Source organism: Aotus nancymaae, unplaced genomic scaffold, assembly GCF_030222135.1.
Source record: "Aotus nancymaae isolate 86718 unplaced genomic scaffold, 86718_ANA_hifiasm-v0.15.2.pri h1tg000058l, whole genome shotgun sequence".
Taxonomy (NCBI): domain Eukaryota; kingdom Metazoa; phylum Chordata; class Mammalia; order Primates; family Aotidae; genus Aotus; species Aotus nancymaae.
In genome coordinates, this window is record NW_026988472.1 from 42,290,697 (window position 1) to 42,309,243 (window position 18,547).

General features: G+C 41.9%; 1 protein-coding gene across 12 annotated transcripts in view; it reads left to right on the plus strand.

Moving 5' to 3' along the window:
- Positions 1-18,547, plus strand: part of CTPS2 (CTP synthase 2) — a 215,600-nt gene that overhangs the window by 106,356 nt on the left and 90,697 nt on the right. For 3 of the 12 annotated variants that reach the window (XM_021674812.2, XM_021674811.2, XM_021674814.2), the window contains 2 exons: positions 12,908-13,018; positions 13,944-15,715. The exons of 8 other annotated variants lie outside the window; for them this stretch is intronic. In XM_021674812.2, coding sequence (XP_021530487.1) covers positions 12,908-12,977 — 70 coding nt within the window. In that variant the 3' untranslated portion in view covers positions 12,978-13,018; positions 13,944-15,715. Of the gene's footprint in view, positions 1-264; positions 3,072-12,907; positions 13,019-13,943; positions 15,716-18,547 lie in introns of those variants that run through there. One more of the 12 variants, XM_021674817.2, reaches the window with a different exon arrangement.

Genomic DNA, 18,547 nt, shown 5'->3' on the forward strand with positions numbered 1-18,547 from the left:
AGATATATATGTTGTTTAGAAGACTACCACTGCCAACCCTCATTCTGGCAAACAACCCTTGCAGTGTTGCCATCGAGGGCTGCCAGGATTTGTGTATGGTGTGTACGTGTGTGCTTGTTACACAAGCCTACTTATTTGTGTCATTACCTGCTAGGAGAAGCTCACAGCTCTCTAGCACTTCCTTTCACTGTGTGTTCATATGGGAACAGCTTCACGTATTTTGCACTTTGGGCATCTTACTGAATTAATGTTCACCCCTTTCAGTCGTGAACGAGTGCAATGACTTTCAAACTGTGCCCTTGGAGCTGGAGTCTGGGCTGCTGCGAGGAGCAGGCCGTGGAGACTCTGGGCTCTTTCCGGCTTCAGCTGAGCAGCTCCACTTTATCTGGCTCATGTGCCGTGGTTCTGCAAGAGATTTCATCTGAAGAAGAGCTTCCTGTGTTCCGAGACTGCTTCCTGTGTTCTGTGGCTTATGCCACAAATTGGACATCCTTGTGTGGTCCCATGTCAGATGTGCGCTGTGACCCTTTGTAGCCATTTTACAATTCCCATTATTTTAGATTCTCACACTGAAAGGAAGGTGATAGTGGGACAAGACAGATGGCTGGGAGAAATAATTCACTTGTAACTATCTAGCTGTTTGCAAATACCGACTAATATACAAATCCCATCTGGCTTTTGTGGACTGCCCACCTTTGTGTTTTATGGCCTGCCAATTCCCACATGGGGGTGGTGGTGCCTGAGTAAAGCTTCTAGCAGGGTGTGGTGGCTCATGCCTGTAATCCCAGCACTTTGGGAAGCCAAGGTGGGCGGGATCACCTGAGGTTAGGAGTTCGAGACCTGCCTGGCCAACGTGGTGAAACCCCATCTCTACTGAATGTACAAAAATTAGCCAGACCTGGTGGCACATGCTTGTAGTCCCAGCTACTAGGGAGGCTGAGGCAGGAGGATGACTTGAACCCGGGAGGCAGAGGTTGCAGTGAGCTGAGATCACGCCACTGTACTCCATGAACTCCAGCTTGGGCAACAGAGCGAGACCCGTCTCAAAAAAAAAAAGTTCCCGGTAGTTTATGAAAAAACCAACTGATTGCTAGTGACTTCTGAGCAAGATATAATACATCTCAGAGACAAGGAAAGACCTTTTAACCATATTTTGATGCTGGCATTGGAATTATAGCTGACTAGTAGGCTTCCATGGCACTGAGGGAATTCCTATGTGTATCAGCCACAAGCTGAAGCATTCCTTAAGGCCAGCCAGCATCTTATTTATCTTTGTCTCCCTGGCTCCCTTGCACACAGGGTTGTTCATTACCCATTAAAATAATAAATGCAGGTAGGAGGGGAGTCTACTCTTGACACATTTCAGTGAGTTTTCCAACTAAGGATGGTGACTATGAATTAATCCAGTGACAGATACCAGGATTCCAGAGGAACCTTGCACTTCAGCTCCATGGGATTAGTGAGCTTTGAAAAGCAAATGACTGCTCTGATGCCATGCTCTTATGTGAGCTGAGATGGGGCTGTGTTTCTGTCAAACAAGATTACTGCTTGTAATCAACCCTAAACAAATGTGGCAAGGAATACGAACACTAGAATAATGACTTCCTTTCCCAGAAGTTGGCTCTGATGATATTCAACTGTATGGCACGTGTACACCCAGTGTCTTTAAAGCATGAAGTGTAAAAATCCTTGGCTTTGAGTCAAGTGTACCTGAGCTGTAACCTCTGCATTCTGCCTAGTGGAGAACATTTATCTTTTAAGGCCTGGGAAGTTGCAATAAGAATATTATTTTGGGATTTACAGCTAGTGAGCTAAATTCTCAGCTACTTCATAATCTACAAAATGGCAGCAGTTAGGAAGATCAATTCCACCTGGTTTTAGACTTGTAGTGGTCAGTTCAAGGGCATAATAGCTTCAGGACAGTATTTTTTAGGTTTTCATGAGCTATTCAAAAATACATGCAAAATCGAACTAAGAATGTTGTTTAGGGGGTCCCCTTAAGACCGCCCACACTTTGGTGATTTGCTGGAAGTAATCAGAATATAGATGTACTTATAGCTAATATTTATTTATTTATTTATTTAGAGATGGAGTTTTGCTCTTGTTGCCCAGGCTGGAGTGCAATGGCATAGTCTCGGCTCAGTGCAACCTCCGCCTCCTGGGTTGAAGTGATTCTTGTGTCTCAGCTTCCTGAGTAGCTGGGATTACAGGCGCCTGCCACCACGCCCAGCTAATTTTTGTATTTTTAGTAGAGACGGGGTTTCACCATGTTGGCCAGGCTGGTCTTCAACTCCTTACCACTGGTGGTTCATGTGCCTCGGCCTCCCAAAGTGCTGGGATTATAGGCATGAGCCACTGTGCCCGGCCTTATAGCTAATATTTATTACAGTGGCAAAGTAAACATGCACAGCAAGATCAATAATGGGAAAGATAAGTGGAATTTGGAGAAAGTCATTTGCACATTTCCCATGCTCTCTCTTTCCTGTGATAAGTCACATAGAGGTCACCTTCCTTCCAGCAGTGAAAATGTAACTATGCATATGTGATGTTTCTGCCCAAAGGAGCCAGTTTGAGATTCAGAGTTTAGGGATATTTCTGGGGCTGGTCACATAGGCATTTTCTGCCTAGCAACCACCAAAGTTCCAGACTGCCAAAGGGAAAGCAGGTGTTTACCATAGATCACATTGTTTGTATGGACAGCGTAAGCCCAGCGAAAGGACATTATCGTTTAGTAATGGTGCACACATTCCGAAAGCTGTGTTCCCAGACACCAGCCAAGAAGTAACCCTGCAAGCAGGGTCTTCTAAAGTTAGCAGCCTCAGGCCTGCTGTTAACTCTTCTTTACACGAGTCTAACAAACCATTTTGAGAATAAATAAATCCAATGGAAAGTGGTGGTCCATTAAATATATCGTTGCATTTCTTTGCTGATCTCTCTCCTGTGATGTCTAAACATAATTTGTTTTATGTATAAAAGGCAACCACAAATTTGCATGGCCTTGCTGACATATGATGTAAAGGAATGAGACTGCTTCATGTAATTATAAGAAATAAATTTCACGAGAATATATGAGGGTGCTTGTAATTGCAAGTTTTTTGTTTGTTTGTTTAAATCTAGAAACAGAGTATCTAATCTCTTTCTGGAATTTTTTTTTTTTTTTTTTTTTAGAGGCAGGGTCTCCCTATGTTGCCCAGGCTGGTCTCAAACTCCTGGGCTCAAGCAATCTGCCTGCCTTGGCTTCCCAAAGTGCTGAAATTACAGACATGAGCCACTGTGCCTGGCCTGAGGCCTAGAATTCCATTTTTAAGCAACAAGAGAAGGATCAGAGTCTAAAGTTCATTCATAGGTTGTTTTTCGGCATGTGTGTCTCTGTGGCTGCCTGCAAGGCTCTTGGGAACAATCACTACACACCAAGTTTAGGCACAACTTCCAGTTTTTATTTGTCAGATCAGAGTAAAACTCTCCTCCTTGAACAGTGCTTGATGTATATCAGAAAGCAAAAACTTAGACGGGGTTGTTTGCAGTTCACAGAAATGCAGCTTTTTGGGAAACATTTTAAATTATAAAACCAGAATCTTGAGTCATTTGAGTAGAATTTTATTCTCATTTTGAAACTTTGGATTCCATGTCTCCATCCAGAAATTACTGTCTCTTGTGCAGATAAGTCATCTTTTTGTGGCAAAACAGGAAGCAGGGTGGTACAAAAACAACAGGAGGGAAAGGTACTCAGGGGTTCACTGTATTCGCTTGACTGTTTCAGACAAACCCAAAAGCTGAAACTACTTTGTAATAAGAGAGTCCTTAAAGGAAGTACACACCTGGAACCGGTTCTTTCCGTTTCCTGTTTCCTTTGTGTGCCCCTAGGATCTAAGTCCATTCTCTCCTCAGTGCTTAGCCCTTCCGTCTATACTTGTTGAGTCCTGGCAGCAGTCAGGGTGGGAAGGAACCCATTTTATTCACCACTGTCTCTGGTCTCTCTTCTGTGACAATATATCGGGGTTTTCTTCCTAAGTAACACGCTGACTTGTAGCCTGGGATGATTTTGTTTCCTGTTGACTTCTACATGTAGCATTACAGAAAATTTGGAAAAGAGAGGAAAAAAAAAAGCATTCACAAACCCACCAGCCTAACATAATTACTGTGGTCATTTTCAAATATTTCCTATGAGCCTATACCAGTATATGATTCTTTCTGTGGTTGTAATAATAACAGTAACACACATACCCCAAACTTTTATTTTGAAAATTTGCAAGCCTACAGAAAAGATCAAAGAGTGATACAGTGACGGTCTGGAGATCTCCTTTGCAAAGGAACATTTTTCTCCATTTTGGTTTTTAAATACCAAGAATTTGCAATAAATTTGCTCCTGGAAGAAATGGTTGATTCCAGGCCTGGGGCAGGGGAAGTACAAGATGAGCCTGGAACATATTGCTGTATTTAAAGCAAGGAACGGCTGAAAATGAATGGGATGTGAGTTTTCCAGGGTCAAAGAAGCCAGCTTGAAAGGGCTCCCACTGCCCTTAATTTGGACAATTTGAACATCAAAAAGAACAATCACAGTATTAGATTATAACACATTTCATTATCTGAAATTCCATGAGTCCATAATAATACTCAGAAAATACAAAAGTAAAGAAAAAAGAAAAGCCAATTAAAAATGTAGATGTCATCTCCAGTGTAATAACGGATTCAAATAAGGATCACTGGTGGATACTAAAGCCACTGGGTGAATGTTGTAAGAAACAGGTTATTCATATGTTCTCAGAATATCACCATAAATTCTTTATTTACAGACGCTTGTATTTTGAACTTAACACCTCATATGCATTTTTCAAAGTTGCATGAAGTTCATTTTTAATGGCTGCACACTTCAGCATTCACTCAACACACTCCCTGTGTTAAAGCTTATTCTATTGCAGTCACTGTGCTGCGTGCTAGGGAAGCAAGTGCTTGACTAAGATCGCATTCCCTGACCTGGGGACTCCTCAGGTAGTATAACTGTTCTCTAAATTTTGGGAAGTGACTGACAACCTTCTGAGACTGTGATCAAAGCTGTGGGCCCACTTCCTGGAAAACTGCCCAAACATACCCCTTCGTAGTTTCCTTATATTCGTACCCCTAGTGCTACACACTACCCTGCATCCATAGACTTTCTTCTAGGGGTCTTCAGCTACAGACCTTCCCATCCAGGAAAGGGCACAGACCTGCAAGCGCACAGTCCCAGCAGCGTGGGAAATGCTCGCATTAGAGCTTGTTCTCCCTTTCATGGTTGTACCCAGGGGATGCTCCCAGGTTGCCAGGATTAACTAACATCAAGATAAATATCTTCCTGCAAGTGGTACCATCACCCACACAGTGTGACCTGGCTGGACTCCCCTGGGGAAGCTCAGATTCCTCCTCCTTTATCCCCATCTCTCATAGTCAGCAGGTGCTGGCAATTCCTGTTGTTGGAATTCACCCCATCTTTCGTCTATTTTCTGCCATGCTGCAAGGGAGTGTGGCCCGGAGTCAGCACTCTAGCTGAGTCAACCAAGTTCAAACTGGCTCTTTTATTTCCCAACTGTCTGTGACCTCGCTTTTCTGTGCATTGCTTTCTTTATAAAAAGGGGATGGTAATAGTCCCCACTTGACATGGCAGAAATGAAGATTAAGTTTCACACTAAATGTAAAGCACTTAGCATAGTGCCTGGTCAGTGGCAGCAACTTAAATGGGAATTATGATGATGATGCTATTAATTTTCCCTTAGTTCCGGTATCACTTGCCTACTACAAAGCCTCCTACTTGGTTTCTCTGCCTCCACCTTACTTCCTCTCAAACCATCTTCTGCTCTTAAAATGATCTCCCCCACATTATGTTGGAGCTTAAAACCCCCAATGGCTTCCCTTGGTTTATAGGATAAAATGCACACAAGTCCATATGGAACAGCTTGCAGTTCCTTGAACTTTCCAGAGGGTTTTGCCTGTTGCCACTTGATACACATTCCTGACCTGCTTACCGAGAGGGGAATAGGGATCTATATCCTATTACAATGCTCGTTCATGGAATCATTAGGTGAACGAGGTGAATCGGAGGTGACAAGGTGGCGAATCGGAGGTGACAAGGTGGCGAATCGGAGGTGAATTGTTAGGTGAATCGCAGGTGAGAGTGGCTCCTCCATTGTTCACAGAGGGTACATTTCACCCTCCCGGGCACACTTCTCTTATGTTGGGTGGCTCCTCTGTCTCTTGGACTCGGAGAGTAAGGTACTCTTTTCCTTTGCACAAATCCGACATTCTGTTTCCAGCACTGTTTCAAACTTGGAACCACTTTGCTTTTTGATTTCTGGGTTGCACGGTTGATGTTGCCAGGGGCCATTCTTGTTTCATATGGTGCAAAAATATTTTAGTTCTGTGGGGACAGTATTGACAGATAGGGTGGATGCTATGGATTTGACTTCTGGGTCTGCCACTTATTGAATAATTTTGTCCAAGTCACCACTCCTAAACTTCTTGGTTCTCGTCCTTAGGGCCACTGTGAGGAACAGATGAGGTGGTGCTTTATAAACTCAACTGCTATCAAAATACCACTTTCCCCACTTTGTTACACTTCAAGCGAAAGTGAACTGAAATTAACAAAAGATTCCATTTTGCTTTTTTTGAATAGTTCTTTTAAACATTAAAAAAAACTGTTCACCCCTGTGATTGTTTGACTTCAACTCCATTCCTTGAGATTTTTTTTTTTGGGTAAATTATTGTTAATGAACCACATTTGAGTATACCTTCCCTTGTGGGGGGGTTAACTTTTAACCAGATCATGGTGCACTGCAGTGTGGATGGTGTGGTGCCAGACAGGAATGGAGTTAGTACTAGAGTTAGTACTAGAGACTACCGTGCTTTTACCGACCTGCCTGGGTGGTATTCTACTGTTTACTATGAAGTACAAAACTCATTCAAAGCAGACTAAGTTTTTGTTCCATTTCCCTTATATTTTATGGCTTCCAGGGGCCCTCTGTGAAGGAAATAAGTATAGCAGTAACACTTTGGGGATAACTGTGTGCATGACAACCTGTTTTTAAAACATGCTGTCTCACATGAAACGGAGTTTAATACAAAGTATTGTAAGGAACTCATGCATGCTGGGAATCCTAACTATGCCATTAAAATGTTTAAATTCCAGCCACCTCTTTCTGTTAATGGAGAAGAAATAGTTTAACAGCTGCCTTGGGGTAGTGTAAAGGTGGGCTATATGAGGCATTGCTATACCCTTTCCCTAGCACCTTGTAATATCTGTTTTCTTATGTTGGGAATTTATTGGGAACCAGAAGTCCTTGACAAACAAACTTCACTATGACAAACCTTTTGCTCGTCAAGAGCCACATGTTGACTGGGCACAGTGGGTCACGCCTGTAATCCCAGCACTTTGGGAGGCCAAGGCAGGTGGACCGCTTGAGGTCAGGAGTTCAAGACCAGACTGGCCAACATGGCAAAACCCTATCTCTACTAAAAATACAAATATTAGCTGGGCGTGGTGGTGCATGCCTGTAATCCCAGCTACTTGGGTCTCTGAGGCAGGAGAATTGCTTGAACCCAGGAGGCAGAGGTTGCAATGAGCCGAGATCATACCACTGCACTCTAGCCTGGTTGACAGAGTGAGACTGTGTCTCAAACAAACAAACAAATAAACAAACAAAAAATGCATGGTGGGGTGGCTTATGCCTGTAATCCCAGCTACCTGGGAGGCTGAGTTAGGAGAATCGTTTGAATCTGGAAGGCAGAGGTTGTGTTGAGCTGAGATCGCGCCATTGCACTCCAGCCTGGGTAACAAGAGCAAAACTCTGTCTCAAAAAGAAAAGAAAAGAACTACATGTTGACCATTGTGGTCAAATCTTGTCAGTATAGTGATTCCTCTGTGTTGCTGCTGGTTATTTTGATTTGTCTTGCAAGAAATGGTACCATAAAATACTTTTAAAAAAGAGAGTTTCCGTGATTTTGGAGGCACATGCATGCATGAAAGATATTTGCTGTGATTTTAATTAACGGTTTGGACCTTAAAGAAAAACTTCTGGCCAGGCATGGTGGCTCACACCTGTTATCCCAGCACTTTGAGAGGCTGCAGTGGGAGTATTGCCTCACTCCAGAAGTTCTAGACCAGCCTGGGCAACATAGTGAGACCCCAACCCTACAAAAAATAAAAACAAAAGATTAGCCAGGCATGGTGGAGTGCACCTGTAGTCCCAGCTACTCGGGAGGCTGAGGTGGGAGGATCACTTGAGCCCAGAGGTTGAGGCTGCAGAAAGCTGTGATCATGCCACGACATTCCAACCTGGGTGACAGAGGAAGACCCTGTCTCAAAATTTTTTTTAAGGAAATGACAAGGACCATTGCATGGTACCTGTAGGTTGCTTTTTAAAAATCATTATTCATCTGTTTTTAGATCAGCACTATCCAGTAGAACTTCCTGCACTGATAGAAATGTTCTGTAATCTGTACTATCAAATATGGTAGGTACTAGGCGCACATGGCTACCGAGCACTTGCAGTGTGATAGGTGCAAGTGAGGAATGGAATTTTAAATTTTATTTCATTTTAACGGATTTAAATTTAGATAGCCACTGTGGCTTGTGGCTACTGTATTGGACAGTGTAGTTTGAAAATTTTCCCCTCTTCTTAAGGGGCCAAGGCGGGAGGATCACTTGAGGTCAGGAGTTTGAGACCAGCCTGGCCAACATGGAGAAACCCCGTCTCTACTAAAAAATACAAAAAATTGGCCGGGAGTGGTGGCCGGCGCCTGTAATCTCACTTACTCGGGAGGCTGAGGCAGGATAATTGCTTGAACCTGGGAGGTGGAGGTTGCAGTGAGCCCAGATTGTGCCACTGGACTCTAGCCTGGGTGACAGAGCAAGACACCATCTAAAAAAGTAAAAATAAAAATAAATAAATAAAAAATTTTCCCTCTTCAAATGTAACAAGACACATAGGGACGTGTCTGTATTTTATACCGCTTCATAAACTTTAACATGAAAGACTCTAATATCTGGTAATTCTTCCCTTTGAGAAACGTGTATGTGTGTATGTGTGTGTGTTTGTGTGTATAAAAGATTACTTAAAAAGACAGATTAGTCCTAAGATAGAGCTAGATGTCTTGAATTAAATGAAAATATACACAGATACATCTGGATTATGACTTGTTTGTTCCTCATGAAACAGAAATGAACCGAGCATAGAGTAGCGCTCACAGCACATATGCAGCTTAGAGCACACTCACATTTTATTGCACGTGCAAGAGCCGCTGTTGATCTGCATTCAGATGACCCACATTTTATTTCTAGCAGTTGTTTTTTATTGGCAGATGAATGTCCTAAAATCAGCAAGTTCAGCAGTAACGTCTGTTTTGATAATTCTGTTCTTGAGTGTCATGGTTTATTTTATTGTCTTATCCCCAGTCTCTGAACACATATGAAAGACAATTAGTGAACCCAGTCATTAACCTTGGAGATGAATAAACTCAAGCTGAGCTTCATTTTGTTAGACTCAGCTTGTGCCATTTGGATGTGTTGGCAGAGCTTGGGGCAGACAGCCATCGGCTAGGAAATGAGAGCCGTTAGGTTAGAAACAGGCCCACCCAAGTCCACTTGCTAATGTGGGTAGGAAATTGTACTTGGTACAGGAAACAATTCTGAAAATCATACAGTTAGCAGTTTTAATTGATTCTTTGTGTTTCAATGACTTTTTGAGGAGATAAAAGTTATGAATATATAACCCCATCAATAGCAACAATTTATATTTTGATACCGTTTTCAGAGCAAGTTTATACAGTTTCTTTTGACTCAAAACATTTTGGTGAGTTTGGAGGTATTATTGCCACTTTTTCTAGACTCTCAGGAGTCAGTGACTTGTCCAAGGCACGTGGCTTATAAATAGTATAACTAGGAGAGTGTGTGTGTGTTGGGGGGAAGATATGAGCCCACCATGTTCTTCCCCAGGCTTAGGGATGGGGAAGGAGGTGGGTGTAAACTCTGGCACCCAAGGAAATGAAGTGCCCTCAGTCCTTTTTAGCCCTTGTCACTTGCGTTAGGGGACGTGCCCTAGTGGGTCCTGCTGTCCTACCTGTGGCACAGCTTAAACCCCACCTTGTGGCCTGAGCTAGTATAATGGCGATTCTAACCTTACCTTGATGGATCTATGTGCCAAGTAAGTCACTTGAACGTCCTTGACCTTCATTTCATCTCAGATAGGGAGTGCTACTTCCAAATCCCCTTTCTTGGCTAATTCTGTGATGCAAAACGTTGCATAGAACCTGGAAAGATTCTCCCTTTGAGCAGGGAGAGTGCATGGATAGGATGTATCAACTTTTCTGGCTGTCGATTTTTTCCCCCCAAATATTCTTCAATTATTCCTATGTACCAGTAGAAGTGATTTCCCTGAACTAAAGTCTAACTAGGAGGTGTCTTTCTACTTGATTGATTGGTTTTCAGAATATGTTGTTTTATATGTTTATCTTACGTATGTTGTCTTCTCTGCCAATTCTGAATCTTCTATCTCCTCTCCTTATTCTAGCGCCCCCTCCTACCTATGCTGTTTTTGTTCAAAAGTCAGAGAAAGGAGTGAACATGCAAATCAGGAAACAGATTGTCTTTTTGTCTATACAGACTTGTCTATGATTTTGTTTACTTATTAATATTCACTCAGTATGTTTAGAGTAAAATCTTTCTTTTCTAGTCTATAAACATAGGGTTTCTCCAATTGTTCCCTTTCCTCCCTTTAAAAAAAAGGGTAGAATTTCATCTGTTAGGGAATTCAGACATTTATCGCTATAAATCAGCAAAAGTTTGGCCAAGGCTGGGGATGGGTCAGGCATGAAACACTTCCTTGTGTCATCTTCATAGATTAGTGGAATTCTAGTGGAGTGGATCAGTGTGCTGATTTACTTGGAACTGAGAAAGAGGAACCCCAAACAGAGCCCACATCTCAGAGTGAAAGTTCAGTTGCAGAGCTATCTCATGGAGAAGGTGTATTTCTAAGGGAAACCAACATGGAGACATTTATATCAATAATTGGTCCTATTTTGAATACTATCTGTGACTCAAGGTAATCAGGGCATTCCCTATATTTCTAATTTTGAAATTTGTATAATTGTGAAAATTATTTCTCCAATTCTTGAACCTATGAGAATGTTGGAAGGGAAAACTTTCATGCTGCTGACCTATAAATCATAATAAAAATATGATCTGAAGGAGATAAGATTTCAAAGCCAGTGTAGAGAGTATGTTAACATTGTTTATGGCACTGCAGGGTGTTTTCTGGGTCTTGAGCCAACATGCATGTCTTAGTCGTCATGACCACCAAGTTCAAGCTCCTGTGGAATTTGCTGATTGTAGATGACTGGTTCCTCCGTAATGAGGAGACGGTGTGATCCTCAGACACAGAGGCAAGCACGGATCGGGATCTAGGGAGGTGCTGTGGTCCTTAAAACACAGAGCCAAAAGTCAAACCACAGCTGAAAAGAATGACAGTATTTGGCTAATGTAATCAGGGATATGCAGCTGTGTTCACTGTTCTCTAGTCCTTTCATGTTGCTGTAGGGGAGAAAAGATGGTTTTTCTTCTACCCATCTTAGGTTCATGGCCGAGGCCCTGATAACAAAAAACAGATTAACAAGCAAAAAGCATAGAGTTGGGTACAGCAGCAGGTGCCTATAATCCAAATTATTTGGAAGGCTGAGTTGGGAGGATCCCTTGAGGCCAGGAGTTGGAGACTAGCCTGGGCAACAGTGAGGCACCATCCCCTCTTCCCCCATACACATACTCCAGCCCTATTTCTAAAAAAAAAAAGAGAGAGAAAAGCATACAAATTAATTTAATGTAAGTATTATGGGAACCTTCATAAGGAAATGAAGACTCAAAAAACACAGGTAAACCCTAGTGTTTCTAAAACAGACCTGATGAAGAGTAGAGAGTCATGGAAAGTTATAATAGAGCAAAAAGTGTGTGATCTCCTGGTAATATGCTAGGGAAACTTAGCAAGGCCTGTGTATTCAGATTTTTCCCTGGGATCCTGTAGCTTTAGAGATAAGGATGCTGGTTTCCTCTGGATATGAGGGTTGGGGTACCTCTCACCTGAGGGTCTTTTGACCTGCTTCAGAGAAGGTCAGAAAATTCTTCCTGGGTGTTATGGCCTGCTTCGGTGGAGGAAGGTCAGAGAGAACTTCTTGCACATGCTGTCTCAAATTCCTTCAGCTTCAAATATGCGGTATGCCAGGGTGCCATATTTTGGGGTAGTGTGTCCTGAACTCCCTCATTGCCAAAGGAAACAGTTGTCATGAGAAGAGTGAAGAATGGAAAAAAAAAAAAAAAAAAACCCTGAAGATCCAGGCAATGTAGTATGCTATGTTATTGCATTGAAGAACAAATTGACATCAGTAGGAGTAGGACTAAGTGATGTTCAACCTCTTAGGCCCTAATATGACAAAAGTAGATTCACAGGAAATAAATGGGTCCATCAGCTCAGGCTTTCATTTTAAATCTGTTTGTTAATATAACACCTCTAGTAGAAAGCAAGCAATAGCTAAGGTGGCAGGAAGGCAATCTACTTTCAAGAATTTTATTAAAGTTTAGAAATGACCAGTGGTCTTCAGAAGATTATAAATTTCAGTCTAAATTGAAATGCGTTTTAAAATTTTCTGAATAAGTAACTTACAGTTTACAATGAAAATAAGTGATCTGTTTCTTTGACCAAAGAAAGAGGCCATTGCGTGTGGTTGGACTGAACTCTTCCTGTGGTGACTAGAAAGTGCTAAAAGAATATTCCTTAGTATTTTCTCTCATCGTAAGGGGTTAATATGGAATGTGTTTGAAATTGCAAAATAAATCATTGTCCGGCGTTTTTTTTTTTTCTTAATACTTGCTAAATTAGTTCCTTTTTTAATCTAGTGATAGATACAGTGATGCCAGTGATGACAGCTTTTCAGAGCCAAGGATAGCTGAGTTGGAATTAAGCTGAAATGAATACATGACTGGGAATAATGGGGACTGCCTGTGAGGGTAAGATGGAATCTTCGAGGATTGTTCATTTCTCTCATGGACAAGCTGTCGTCTTGGTATAGAGGGGGTATTATAGGACTTGCTTCACAGGATCTTGCTCCTTGAGATGCTCCCATTTGACTGGCACAGTTAGCAGGACAGGCATGACAGCCCATGGTGCTGTCAAGAGTTAGTGTTTGGGGAAAGTGGAATGCACCTTGGGCCAGGAAAAAATATACAAGTACACCTACAAATGTATAAGTGGGGGCTGTTGTGGTTAGAGTCATAATAGTCTGTGTCAGGGGTTGGCAGACTTTTTCTGTAAGGTCAGAGGGTAAATATCTTAGGCTTATGAGCCATGCAATTCCTGTGGCAACCACTCAGTTCTGCCATTGTAGCAGGAAACCAACCGTAGATAATACATAAATGAACAGGTATGGCTGCGTTCCAAAAAAACTAAAAAAGTTTGCTGATCCCTGGTCAAGGCCACTCATAGAAGAGCAGATTTCCTTGGATTTATATAAAATAAAATAGTATTTGATTTCTTTGTAGGGATATGCAAGAGACAGGCTTAGTGTCCAAGAGCAGCCCATAGCTCTATTATGCACTGTTAGAGACATACCAGCCTGGATAACTTCAGTAAATTTATGCTTAGTGGCGGATAGCGCCTGGATTGCCCTAGGCATTATGGCAGGCCTCGAGTTGTATAAGCTGTTCTTCAGCAGAGACAGCAGATTTTGGAAGACTTGTAAAGGGTTCATTGCTTTACTGTGAGCTCTCTTCACGTTCATCAGGGAAGATGCAAAGCTGTGTCTATTTAGTTTTGCATCGAGCATGGAGACCTTTTGGAGCAAGCCAAAATGGTGCAAAGGTTAGCTGGAGATATTGAAAGACTTGTATTATTCAGTTCCTGGTGTTGCTAATATTTATATTCTTTTCTTTTAAGCCTCTGAAATAATTGAAGGCAAGATGAAGGAACTATCTGAAGAAATCACTACACCCTTACAGAATCCCCCTGTTCTCCAGCAAACATGGGATGTAAAGCCTCAAAGGGAATCTGATAATACATACTTCTGTGAACCAGAACCAAAGGCGTAGTTTTCTTTTCCCTCCAGAGGCAGCCTTTGGTACTTAAAATATCTGTAGCTGATTAAATTTTTCCCAACAACCTCACTGGGGAGAAACTGAATTCATGTTTTGTCCAGCGGATCAGAATGATAGGATGATGAGCAAGAGTCCAGGTCACTGTGCCTTTGTATGGAAAATATGGCAGGGAGCATACTGTAAGTAATTTTGAGTAAGAAAATAAGTCGTTTTACCTGGACCTCAACCACAGATTTGTGTGTGGTCCAAGATAATTTCAATTTCTCACCCTGTTTATTTTCTGGTAAACGTAAAATTTAATAGGTCCAAGACTTGGAGGTGGCAAGCAAGGCTTTGCCTCAGATACAAGATTAAGGGGGCTCCAAAAAAAATCAGGAATTAAGATCAATAATACAGTTTGAGTATCCCTTATGTGAAATGCTTAGGGCTAAAAGTGTTTTGAATTTCAGATTTTGGAATATTTGCATATACATAATGAGATATCTTGGGGATGAGACTCAAGTCTAAACATGAAATTCATTTATGCTTCATATATACCTTATACACATAGCCTAAAGGTGATTTTATACAAAATTTTAAGTAATTTGTACATGAAGCAAAATTTCAACTGCATTTTGACTATGATTTTTGGCGTGAGATCAGGTGTGGAATTTTCCACTTCTGGCATCATGTTGGCATTCAGAAATTTTGGAATTTTGGAGCATTTTGGATTTTGGATTTTCAGATTAGGGATACTCAACCTGTATATATATTTTTTAATTGAGGTGAAATTCACATAGCATAGAATTAACCATTTTGAAGTGAACAGTTTGGTTGTATTCACTGATGTTGAACAACCACCACGTTTAACTATTTCCAAAACATTTTCATCACTCTAAAAGAAATCCCCATACACACTAACAGTCACTCCCTATCTTCCCCTCTGCCTATCCGCTGGCAACCACTGATATCCTTTTTATATCTGTGGCTTTTTCTATTCTGCATATTTCATATAGGCGGAATTATACAATATATATGTATGTGGTCTTTTGTGTCTGACTTCTTCTGAGATAGTAGGAAGGGGACTTGGCTTTGGCTCACCCCCGCTAGAGCATTTTTTCATGCATTTCCACTGATCACAAAACCCATACCACTACCTCACTGACACCATACCTGCTAACCTCGAGGCTTTAGTCATACAAAGAAAATCGCCTTTCTGTATTGTTCTTCTGTGCTCTCATAATGCTTAACCATGTCTTCTACTTAAACAATTCCAGGAACTGGCCTTAGGAGATCCAAAATATGGAACCAAGATTGCAGAGTGTCCCATCTTGGGAGGGAATGCTGAACAATTAATTGATTTACAGCTTTGTTGGTGCTGGCCAAACCACCAGGTGGCCCATTACTCAAGATAATCATCACAACCAGATGATGCTAACCTATATCTCTTACACTTCTTGTGCTTTGTTTGGGAAAACTCTTTTCGACCCATGTCAATTTCTATTGCATTGAGAGCCCAAGAGCCCCTGATCAGTCAGACTTGCATTTAGCATGGCGTTTTCAAGGTTTCCCCATGTTGTAGCATGTGTCAGAACTTCATTCCTTCTACGGCTGAATAAAATTCCATTGTATGAATATACCACAGTTTGTTTCCACCTTTTGGTTATTGTGAATAGTAATACTATGAACAATCACATGCAAATGTTTGTTGGAGTACCTGTTTTTAATTCTTTTGGAGAGTATGCCTAGGAGAGGAATTGCTGTGTCATATGGTAATTCTCTTTAACTTTTGAAGAAGGATCAGTAATATTTTAATGCAATATTATTTTAAAAAATCAAAATTAAAAAATTCACATTTGAACACAATATTAAATTTTAAATAAAGACAGGATCCAACCCTGCACCTCCTTCACGTCCCCGAGTCCTTGCCCCATTCCCTAACATTCTTAGCTAGTATGCTTTCTAATTTTTCCTGTTGGATGTGCTTGATATGACTTAGTTGTTGCCTACATTTAAGCTTTCTAATACTCATTTAAATATTTTAGTTGTTCAGTTAATTTTTTTGTGGTGGTTTTGCCCCCCGCCTCTTTTTTTTGATGCCATAAGGTATTACGGCCTTATTTTGTAACATACCACAGAAAATTCATCTACCAAGCACATACAGAAATGAAATGAGTAATTCTGGTAAACAAAAATATTAAAGAGCTTTAGTGCTCCATTTGCGAAAATTACAGCTTGAAGATCACAAGAGGCTCCAAATGAAAAGCCCACAAGGTAGGTTAAAAAGCTAGAATAGGCCTCATAGGGAGGGGGTCAGAAGCTCAGAGGTGACACTTTTTTTTATTTTTGAGAGGGAGTCTCGCTCTTGTCGCCCAGGCTGGAGTGCAATGGCGCCATCTTGGCTCACTGCACCTCTGCCTCCGGGGTTCAAGCGATTCTCCTGCCTCAGCCTTCTGAGTAGCTGGGATTACAGGCGCCTGCCTCCACACCTGGCTAATTTTTGTACTTCTAGTAGAGACGAGTTTCTCCATGTTGGCCAGGCTGGTCTCGAACTCCTGATCTCAGGTGATCTGCCTCCCTTGGCCTCCCAAAGTGCTGGGATTACAGACGTGAGCCACTGCCAGCCAGAGGCGACACTTTTTTTTTTTTTTGAGAGTCTCGCACTGTCGCCCAGGCTGTAGTGCAGCAGTGCGATCTCGGCTTCCTGCAATCTCCGCCTCCTGGATTCAAGCAATTATCCTGCCTCAGCCTCCTCAGTAGCTGGAACTACAAGTGTGTGCCACCATGCCCAGCTAATGTTTTTGTATTTTTGATAGAGATGGGGGTTTCACCATGTTGGCCAGGATGGTCTCGATCTCCTGATGTTTACAGGCATGAGCCACCGCGCCTGGCCAGAGGCGACACTTTTAACATCACAAAGGGATAGTCAATGGAAGTTTTCAATTTTAATGATTGTGATTCCTAAAGTCACTTGTAACATAGTGCTTTCCTGTGGGCTAATGATGCATGTAAACAAGACCAGAAAGATGAGCACTTAAGAAAGAATAAACTAGCATGTACCCTCGAACTTGGAATGTAGGGAAGCACAGAAGGACAGTAGCGTGGCTGCTTAGAATACAGGTACTGGAACAAGAGTGAGACATGAGCACAGAAAGTTACTATAAATCATTACTCAACAAATGTTTCTTGAGCCAGGCATGGTGATAGGGGTCCCAGTCCAGAACCCAAGAGAGAGTTCTTGGATCTTGCGCAAGAAAGAATTTTGGGCAAATCCATAGAATAAACTTTATTAGAGAAGTAAATGAGACAAAAGAATGGCTACTCCATAGACACGGCAGCGGCACAAGCTGCTGACTGGGTATACTTATGGTTATTTTTTGATCATATGCTAAATAAAGGGTAGATTATTCATGAGTTTTCTGGGAAAGGGGTGGGGAATTCCTGAAACTGAGGGTTCCTCCCCTTTTTATACTGTACAGAGTAACTTCTGAACACTACCATGTCGTTTGTAAGCTGTCATGGTGCTAGTGAGAGTTTCCTTAAGCATGCCAATACATTATAATTTGAGTGTAATGAGCAGTGAGGATGACTAGAGGTCACTTTTGCCACCATCTTGGTTTTGGTGGGTTTTGGCTAGCTTCTGTACCGCATCTTGTTTTATGTCAGAGTTTTTCTGACCTGTGTCTTGTGATGCCAGTCCTGCCAACCTCATATCTCATCCTGTGACTAAGAATGCCTAACCTCCTGGAAATGGAGCCCAGTAGGTCTCAGCCTTGTTTTACCCAGCCCCTATTCAAGATGGAGTCACTCTGGTTCAAAAGCCTCTGACAATGTCAGGGGCTGGGGATGCAGTGGGGAGTAACCTCAGATAGAATAGAAAAGGGACTCAGTTCCTTTTTCACATATTTTTTTTTCTTCTTGTCTCGCTGATCACAAGACCCACACCACCGCCTTGCTGACAATTGACTTTAGATAAGGCTTTAGGCTTACAAAGAAAATAACCATTCTTCTGTGCTTTCATAATGTTTAACCATGCCTTTTACTTAAAAGAATTCCAGGAACTGGCTTTAGGAAATCTAATCATCAAACTGAGGTTGCAGACTGTCCCATCTTGGGAAGGGAAGGGAAGGAATGCTGAACAATTGATTTGCAGCCTGTTACTGCTGGCTAGACCCCTAGGTGGCCCATTACTCAAGATAACAATTCCCCAGGCCAGCCTGCATACCCTACCCCGATACCAATTCCTGTGTTTGTCCAATAAAAAAAATCCCTACCACCTTTTCAGGGAGTCAGCCTGAGGGATCCTTGTACCCCTGGTGTCTCCCCTGCACTCGAGCACAAACCTCAAGATAAAAGCCTTGTCTGGGAAATCTGCTTGCCCCATGCTCATTTTTTTTTTTTTATTTTATTTGTTACATGATGGGCCCAAGAGCCTGTCATCTGTAACAAACCTGACTTAAGACCTGA